The 9,989-nt window shown below is 37.6% G+C and overlaps 1 protein-coding gene across 1 annotated transcript; it reads right to left on the minus strand.

Moving 5' to 3' along the window:
• Nucleotides 1-8,569: 8,569 nt before the first annotated feature.
• Nucleotides 8,570-9,782, minus strand: LOC137016874 (lymphocyte antigen 6B-like). The gene is made up of 4 exons (XM_067380820.1): nt 9,691-9,782; nt 9,487-9,606; nt 9,234-9,356; nt 8,570-8,924 (listed from the first exon to the last, which is right to left on the minus strand). The coding sequence occupies exons 1-4, from the start codon at nt 9,740-9,742 to the stop codon at nt 8,857-8,859; spliced, it is 363 nt and encodes a 120-aa protein (XP_067236921.1). The 5' UTR covers nt 9,743-9,782; the 3' UTR covers nt 8,570-8,856.
• Nucleotides 9,783-9,989: the final 207 nt, after the last annotated feature.

A 9,989-nucleotide genomic window follows, 5' to 3' on the forward strand; every position in this document is an offset into this window, starting at 1 on the left:
ACTTATGTTCTGGACTGGTTCAGACTGCTGTTTCTTCAGCTGTCAGGATAGAGAGATGTAAAAGCAGGTACTGCCACATTCATCAAGTCTTCTCTGCCCCTGCCACCACAAGTCTCGTCTTTTTGAAGATGCCTTTTTTTCTGTCAGTATTTACAGTACACGCCCTGGACACCTTCACAAGTAATGTTAAGGTTTATTATTAAGTGCCTTTCAGTTCAAGGTCGCTTCACTACATAGTTCCCCCCAAAATGAAAATTTCCCCATGATTTACTCAACCTTTAAGACAGGTGTATAAGACATTCTTTCAAATGAACACAATTGGAGTTATATTAAAATATATCCTGGCTCTTCCAAGCCCTTCTAAAACAAATCGATGGGTTTCTAAAATGACTAGTTTCTGGTAGATGGTTGACTTACAGAAAAACTGTAAATGACATGACAGATAACATATTTTTCATGGATATTTTTTTTCGCAAAAAGGCATTGATTCGCTTATATTAAAAGTCTTTCATTTTCTTTTTTTTGCTATCATAAACTTTCCTGTCTGCCTCACATGACATGAAAAACAATAAACCTCTCCAGAGTTTATAAGAATCTTAGTCTCTTCCACTTTTGTTATTTTAATTGTTATTTTAAAATGAATTTGTTCTAGTATTAAACAGAACGATGCATATATAATACTGTTCAAATGTTTAGTTCAAATTCAAGTCTATCATTCATTTGATAAAAAAGATAAAAGTATTGCTAGTGAGTTCATTATGGCAAAAGGAAAGAATGAAAGGACAATAAATGTACATTTACATCTTCTGTGTTTTTAAACGAGTTGCTGTCAACACTGTAAAATAAATACTTTTAGTGTTACTGCTGTTTCTAATTGAGTGGCATTTTCATATGATTCACAAGTGGTATTTGCATAATAAGGATGATGACGGCTTGCTTTCTAATCAGTGAAGCCAGTTTAACCAGTGATTATAAACAAAGGTGAATATTTCTCTCAGAGGAAAACATTTCCTCAATCCAGTGGTTGACAGGAGTTTTTAATCATCTCTATATTATGAACAGCAATATTTGGAGTAAACACAACAATATTATGACAACCATGGAAACAAATCATGCTCACGTGCTCCAATACCATTAAATGAAAGTCCTTGAATAAGCATTTTTAGCATATTTACTGCTGGGCAATGGGTCAATTTCAGGGGTAGACAAAATGACAATTTTAAAATCAGTCAGAGCTATAGAAACATATCTACATATTTACAAGTATAGTTTTATATTATGAAAAGGCTATGATCTTTATATCCAGCTCTGTGGAGAATCAACAACTGGCAGACGATCTGAATGGGTTTTATTGCAGGTTTGAAAAATCACCATTCACACCTCCATCAACCCCCCTCTCCCCCACACCTGCAATTCAGTTCAGTGAAGATGACGTGCGCCAGGTCTTCAGAAAGAACAAGAGAAGAAAGGCACCAGGCCCAGACAGCGTTTCACCAGCCTGTCTGAAAACCTGCGCTGACCAGCTGGCCCCCATCTTCACACAGATCTTCAACAGATCACCGGAGCTGTGCGAAGTTTTCTTACCGAGCAAACAGGTCTGTGGATGATGCATTCAATATGGGACTGCATTATGTTCTCCAGCATCTGGACAGACCAGGGACTTATGTGAGGATCCTGTTTGTGGACTTCAGCTCTGCTTTTAACACCATCGTCCCATCACTCCTCCAGCCTAAACTAACTCAGCTCTCCGTGCCCACCTCTGTCTGTCAGTGGATCACCAGCTTCCTGACAGACAGGCAGCAGCTAGTGAGGCTGGGAAAATTCTCATCCAGCACCCGCACCATCAGCACCGGCGCTCCTCAGGGCTGTGTTCTCTCCCCACTGCTCTTCTCCCTCTACACCAATGACTGCACCTCTAAAGACCCCTCTGTCAAGCTCCTGAAGTTCGCGGACGACACCACACTGATCGGCCTCATCCAGGACGAGTCTGCTTACAGACTGGAGGTTGAACAGCTGGTGCAGTCTTAACAACCTGGAGCTCAACACGCTCAAGACAGTGGAGATGACCGTGGACTTCAGGAGAAACCCCCCTGCTCTTTCCCCACTCACCATCATGAACAGCACTGTGGCAGCAGTGGAGTCATTCAGGTTCCTGGGCACCACCATCTCCCAGGACCTGAAGTGGGACAACCACATTGAGTCCATTGTGAAAAAGGCCCAGCAGAGGTTGTACGTCCTTCGCCAGCTGAGGAAGTTCAACCTGCCACAGGAGCTGCTGAAACAGTTCTACTCTGCCATCATTGAATCCATCCTCTGCACTTCAATTACCGTCTGGTTCAGCTCAGCTACCAAATCTGACCTCACTTACACATACTTTATAACACATACTTATTTATATTTCAATTTGCACACATCATAACTGTACATACAAATTGTCTATATTATATATTGTTTTTTGCACTTTGTCTATCTTGTAAATTTGTATATCTGTTGCACTGTGGAGCTTCTGTCACTAAAACAAATTCCTAGTATGTGTAAACATACCTGGCAATAAAGCTCTTTCTGATTCAATTTCTCTCTTACTGTATGTACAGTACACAAATATTTCTAGAAAAATCATTACAGTAATTCACCAAAAGGTTTTTTTTTCAAGTTCCAAAGCTTGTAGTACCTTCCTAATGACCAGACTGACTTACTACAGGTGAAATGTTACCAATTTCTCCATTTGCTGTATGTAGAGTACACAAATATTTCTATTTCTATGTACATTTACATCGTCTGTGTTTTTAAATGAGTTGCTGTCAACACTGTAAAATAAGTACATTTAGTGTTACTGCTGTTTCTAACCAAGTGGCATTTTCATATGATTCATTAAAGTGTTATTTGCATAATGATGATGATGACGGCTTACTTTCTAAAAGCCAGTTTAACCAGTTTTATTGGGCGATTATAAACAAAGATGAATATTTCTCTCAGAGGAAAACATTTCATCAATCCAGTGGTTGACAGGAGTTTTTAATCATCTGCTGATCATCTCTATATTATGAACAGCAATATTTGGAGTAAACACAACAATATTATGACAACCATGGAAACAAATCATGCTCACATGCTCCGATACGATTAAATGAAAGTCCTTGAATAAGCATTTTTAGCATATTTACTGGGCTATGGGTCCATTTCAGGGGTAGACAAAATGAAAATTTTAAAATCAGTCAGAGCTATAGAAACATATCTGCATATTTGCAAGTAAAGTTTTATATTATGAAAAGGCTGTTTTCTATGATCTTTATATCCAGTGGCCATGGTGAGATTAAAGTCAAGGACACACTTAAGGATTGTAAGGCCGATCATGAATGTAATTTGATACTTAAAACTGATCGTTCCCAAACGCGTCAGAGCCAGTTTCGCTCAGTCAGTGTTTAAATTCTGTGTGTAAGTGTTTAAATCTGCTTCAGTTGAAGGAAACAATCTTTGTTTTAAGTGAGACCCCGGCTTAAGTGAACATGTTCCTCCAATCTTTTGTTAAAAAAGAATCAAACAGTGAAGAACTGGTTCTAGAATAGATTCCATCGGTTCCAGAACAAGGATTCAGAATTGGAATCAATCCCCCTAAAAAGACATCATCCACAGTTGTCAAAATTCATCTTCAGGAGCAGCAGTGTGAGATTCAGATAGACTCAAAGATGAAGTTCCTCTCCAAATCATTTCATTTTAAACTGTTTCTAATAATGTAATTTTATTTTTAAAAATTTTATTCTTATATGTAATTGTAGTAATGATCAAGTTTGTCAGGGAAGCTCGGTCATGCAGATTTGCACTATACAACATCAGGAAAATCAGGCCCTTCCTAACAGAACATGCAACACAACTTCTGGTCCAGGCCCTGGTCATTTCTAGGCTTGATTTCTGCAATGCTCTTCTGGCTGGACTGCCATCATGCACAATCAAGCCTCTACAAATGATTCAGAACGCTGCAGCACGTCTCGTCTTCAACGAGCCCAAAAGAGCCCACGTCACGCCTCTCTTCACTGGCTACCAGTTGCTGCTCGCATCAAATTCAAGTCGTTGACGCTCACTTACAGATCCACCACAGGCTCAGCACCCTCCTACTTCCACTCACTCTTACGAGTCTACACTCCTACCAGAAACCTGCGCTCATTAAAGGAGTGAAGGCTTGTGGTACCGTCACAGAGAGGCACGAAATCACTTTCCAGAACATTCTCATTCACTGTCCCTTGCTGGTGGAATGATCTTCCTGTCTCCATCCGGAATGCAGAATCCCTGGCAATATTCAAAAGACAGCTGAAAACCCATCTCTTTCGTGAGCACTTAACCTCATCTTAAAAAAAAAAAAAAAAAAAAAAAAACTTCTAATTCCTATCCTTTCACTTCCTCTAATCCCTCTCTATTGTAGCTTAGGATAATCTGAGCACTGCCCATAACTTGTATTATGAGCACTTCTTGTCTATCTGCCTCGTCATGACGACTCGCTTGTTGCATTCCTCACTTGTAAGTCGCTTTGGATAAAAGCGTCTGCCAAATGAATAAATGTAAATGTAAATGTAAATGTGGAAGGAAGAAGACAACCCAGATAGCAAGGTGACATTGATTCAATGTTGAAATTTTATCAGAATCATCATTTTGGTTGAGACTGAAAATTCAATGCTAAATAACATTGAATCAACGTTGATTTTTGGTCAGCTTCATCACTGGTGGAACTTAGACTATGTCAATCCATCTGTCCCCTCATTCAAGACTTTATTCACATTAGCATTCATGCTCCTCACCCAGCTAGCATGTATAATCGGCCCGAGCTCGGCTGTCCTGCGGCACCTGCGGCTAAGACTCGGCATCGGCGTGTGTTAAACGGGCCGATTGTGCCCCGCAGCTCGCTCTGGCACATGCATTTTTGTTACGGCTGTAAGCACTGGGCCGATTCATGTTCACCGTGACTGGTAACCCAGCTCTGGCTGTATGATCTGGACCACTTCTGGAAATGACTGGCTTATGTTAAATCAAGGATGGTTTTAATGGAGGCCATTCAATGTAGGTGACTTTCTTTAACACAAATGTAGATTTTTAACTCCAACCGTTTTAGTCTGTCCGTAACCAAATCTCAGACAGTAAAAAACAAAACATGCATAGACAATTCCAAATTAAACCCTGCTGCTTGTTGATGTCCTAAGACACGAAACGATCGGTTTATGCGAGAAACAGAACTGTATTTATACCTCTAATACAGCGCTTCTTCTTTTGAGTTTTAATGGCGGGTTGCGAAGCAACTTCATAGTTGCATACTGCCATCTACTGTATCGGGTGCACGGCTTGAGGGCTATACTCGGCTCAGACCCTTTTGCCAGTATGAAGCCGATTTCAACGGTTACTGCAGAAAGCGCTCTGGTCAGCACGTACGCTCAGCTCATCACTGGAGGGGCGTGTGCACAACGGGTGAGATAAAACTCAACGCCTGACTGAATCATCCATTCCCTTTTCGACGCCATACGTTGAACTTGAGGTAAGTCTTGTGTTCAGATTCCTTAACATTCACGCTGAGCATAGTTTCAATCGAGTTCCCGTCACATCCTATATTAACTCTACATATTTCGAACTGTTGCTGATTACATGTTGTTTATTATTGATCCGTTTAAACTTTGTTCATGTTTCTTTGACATGTTCATGTACTTTTTTCCAGATGAAACACAAATAAAGAATTCATAATTCATTTAAGATTTATTAATCAGGACAACATCAAATTATTTATCATGTCTGAGTAAAGTAGTGCAAATTTTGGGTAATATGAAAGTGGCTCCAACTTTTATGGCGCGAACAAAGCTAGCATTGACTAGCTGTTAGCTTACTTTTGTTGCAGCTTGGCAAAGCATTAGCCAGGCTAGACACAATTTTTATTGAATGCAATTTACGTTAATAATATTTACAAGTGTTCTGTGGAAGAAAATTAAGTGGAACAAAATGTTAGCTGGTAGTTTTGTGACAAATCGCAGTTGATCCGACCCATGGTTCGGCTCGCATGTGATTCGCGGATTAATACGCAAATTTAAATGGGGAAAGTTCATAATTTGCATGTGTTTCAAAGGCTTGCAAATGTTAACATTCAAGTGATTTTAAACAATTTAATCGCAAAAAGGCGCTAAAATGAGCAGCTTTCTGTACACACATAAGCATATGCCATTGAATGTGTCCGGTCCAGCTCCAGTCAGATGTGTAAACTTCAGAGAAGGTTGCGCTTATGTGTCTCATACTGTAGTCCATTAACATACATTTGGCGAATAGAGCAATGAAAAACAACGTATGTGGAGCGACAGTTTGTAATTCGCTCTCCGTCTGTGTGTGTGCGCGCGCGTTTAAGTGAAAAGTGCACACACGCAGAGACGTCTTTCAAAAAAGCAAGCGAAAAAAAATCTTTTTGTTCTCGACAGGGCACATACAAACAAAACGATCTCCACTGTATTATTTTTCTAATAAAAACATTTGTTTATGTCTTAAGTGTAAGTATAGAGTCAGAAACCAATCTGTGCTTATTTGGTCTTAAAGAGACAGTAAGCTTAATCAACCTACTAAAGTATGTGTCCTTAATGTTAATCAAACAACCTAAGACAATGAGAAAATAACTTTTTGTAGCTCTAAAAAATAATAATTATATTTAATTCATACAATAAGATTTTTTAATGATTTATTTGATAATTTTAGACCTTATTTAATGTGCAACTTTGTTCTTTATAATAAAAAGTTTGTCACTTCTTTATTTGTTATTAGATTTTTGCCACCCCTTTTTTGGCTTATCCAAAAAATGATTATCTACCTTCATGCCTGACTTACTTGGCCAGTTAACTTCTTTTCTAAGAATAATTGTTAAGTGCCATATAGCAACATCTGACAATTATACTGAATAAAACTGCCCTTCAAAGTAATGTTAGTGTTAATCCTCCTAATATATAAAGAAATTATTAAGTGTGAATACACCTAAAAAGCTATCCCCTTGGCATTTATAAGATGCCTCTGAAGTTAATTGCCAACAATGAGCAAGTCTGACTCGCCTTCTACATAGATCTTGTACTTGCATATTGTTTGCAATTAACTTCAGATTTGTCTGACTTATCAATGCCAAGGGGATAGCTTTTTAGGCGTGTTCACTTAATAAATAATATATATATATATATATATTAGGGATGTTCATATCAGTTAATTTTCCCGACCGACAACCGCAGCTTATTAACCGAACATTAACTGTTAACTTATAAGATTTAAATACTAAATTGTCATTGAGTAAAAATACAGTTGACGGTTGTCTGTGACCTGGTAAAAACAAAACATTTTATTTCATTTGAACGTGCAAACAGCAACGACAGATCAACAAAAGAACCAGGAATCATACATTTTCAGATATTCACGCAACATTACGTTATCAAAGAGCACGCAATCAGTCCAGATGATTAATATCCAAAAAGGGCAGATTGTCTCTTTTTCATCTACCACAGTGGCCATTTCTAAAGCAGGAGGCATTTCAAAAAGTTTTGCTTTTGCGTCATCTTTCTCCGTTTGTGCAAAAAGAGAGATGTTTATAGTCATGGTCAGAGGCCATCAGCAAAGGTCTGTCCGGATGTGCGCGAGACGGAGACGGACCGCATCATCTTGCTCGTACACGCGCGCGTCTCCGTCTCCATTCAGCTTCCAAACCATACTCAAACACGCACACAAATGATTTTTCATACAAATGATTACTTTATCAGACCGTCAGGGCAGCAATAATTTGTGTCATTTACAGGACATTCACAAATTAAAGATAGAAAAGTGGCAAAATGTCTGTCGGCTCATGACGACACGCACCGTGCGTTAACAAATATTTTTTTCTTTTAACTGATAATGTTAATCGGTCATAAATTCTTATATATATATATGTTTGTTTTTATTTATTTTTTATTTCCATACACTGGTGTTTGTGTGTATGGTAGGGTTGCATAACGATTAATCGCGATTAATCTATTGCAGAATAAAGGTTTTTGTTTACATCATATATTTGTGTGAACTGTGAATAATAATTATGTATATATAAATATGCACACATGCATGTATATTTATATATTAAGTATTTATATATAATATAAATTATACATAAATATACAAATGTATATGTAAACATTTCTTAAATATATACATGCACGTGTGTGTATTTATTTATACAAAGTTATTATACACAGTACACACACATATATGATGTAAATAAAAACCTTTATTCTGCAAAAGATTAATCGCGATTAATCGTTAAGCAACCCTAGTGTATGGGATGTCACAATTATAGATTTGTGTGTAAGATAATTCAGAACCTTGTGAACTCATAAAATGCTTTTTTTATCAAAGTAACTTAAACATGTCTTGATGGACCCTACTTTATGCACTGTGCAGTTATGCTGGTAGTTGGGTAGTGTCATAATGGTTATTGGGTTGGGCTTGGACTAAAAAAAGGGAAATTGTAATGGTTTAGTATAATAAGACATTATGTATGGTTTTGTACAATGCTAATCTTTTTTTTTCTTTTTTCCTCAGGTAATCTTGCTTTTGCTGTTCTAAAATAAACACTGCTCTTAGGTAAGAATGGCTGATCAAATGCATTATTTTAAATCTAATCTGAGACGCAAGGCAGTTAAATCAGTGTCTAATTTGCTGCAAGGTATTGAGAACGACAGTGTTTGTTTTGATGCAGTCATTTGTTTAATGTTAAAAGTACATATTCTCAGTTCCTTAAACCAAAGAAGAGCAGAGCAACAAACAAGCTTTATTCAGTATCAGATAGTGTATCATATTGAGTTTCTGCTGGTCTATGACGTTCAGCTGGATTCACTGAAACAGGAAGTAGAAGAGCAGAGGAGACAAGAGCAGGAGGAAGCTTCCCTTATACACTCCATCTAATCAAGACAGCAAGGAAACTCATATTAATTAACACCACACTACTACTACTATCACTACTGCTACTACTAAGAAAACTGCATCTTCGTTGTTGATCAATTTAACTTAAAAAAATAAAATAAAATAGAAACTCATAAGCTTCTCCTTTTCATGCTGCTTTACACTATTGTTTTACTACTTTTAATATTGTCCTGCTTATTAACAATCACATGTTCATACTGAATTATTATTGTTAGTAAAATATCCTCATTTTAAGTTACTGTGGATGAAATCAAGCTGCTAGTGCATGATGAAATAAAGGCCAATACCTGCTGCATTGCAAAGATCAGTGTCACAGCAGCGATTAGTCACTGTCCCTCCGGTTGGTAGCTGTACAGTTCCTGGTTCACATTTATCACACCCTTTACTTGTGACAGTCACCTTAGCGGACCCTGTAAAAAAAGATATAAATGCTCAAATAATTGGATTATAAAAAATCCAAGATTAGCAGTTTACAAGTATACTTTCTCTCCAGCATTATGATCACTTATACTGCAGATTTTCACATTATTCTGGACTTACCAATGGATTGTTCTGTCGTGCTGCTTGAACATTTAAAATTTCCATTTTGACATGTCTCCACTTCCAGTTCACAGGAGCCCGTCAGAAGAGATGTGCACGAGTAACACTTGAGAGAATATCCTTACAAACAGAGAAAGACATTGAGTTAGCTCTCTACAGTATGACTAACAAATAATACATTTCAATATTTGCTGTTTTTTGTACCTCCAGTGAGAAAAATTAAAAGAAGAACAACGGAGACTTGCAGATCCATCATGTGTCAGAAACAGAATGACTCTACAGAAATAATGCTTCAGGTTCTTTTATGTCTGTTCAGAGAGGGTTGGGTTTAATAAGGATGTTGAAAAGTTACTGTTAAGAAAAGGGAATTTGAAACTTCACCAGGTTGCGGCTCATTTGTGAAACGAAGCAGAATGAGTTTCTGTGGAAAAGTTCCCTCTCAGTACTTTTGAAACAATTGATAGTTGCACAATTATTTCCTGTTCCTAGTATTCTGTGCTGCT

This window comes from Chanodichthys erythropterus, chromosome 3 (assembly GCF_024489055.1).
Source record: "Chanodichthys erythropterus isolate Z2021 chromosome 3, ASM2448905v1, whole genome shotgun sequence".
NCBI lineage: Eukaryota > Metazoa > Chordata > Actinopteri > Cypriniformes > Xenocyprididae > Chanodichthys > Chanodichthys erythropterus.

Excerpts from the sequence above, each read along its gene's own strand:
- LOC137016874 (XM_067380820.1), bottom strand. The coding sequence starts at position 9,742 with ATGATGGATCTGCAAGTCTCCGTTGTTCTTCTTTTAATTTTTCTCACT. Across the intron at positions 9,607-9,690 it reads TTTAATTTTTCTCACTGGAG|GATATTCTCTCAAGTGTTAC; the intron begins GTACAAAAAACA and ends TCTGTTTGTAAG. Across the intron at positions 9,357-9,486 it reads CACGACAGAACAATCCATTG|GGTCCGCTAAGGTGACTGTC; the intron begins GTAAGTCCAGAA and ends CTTTTTTTACAG.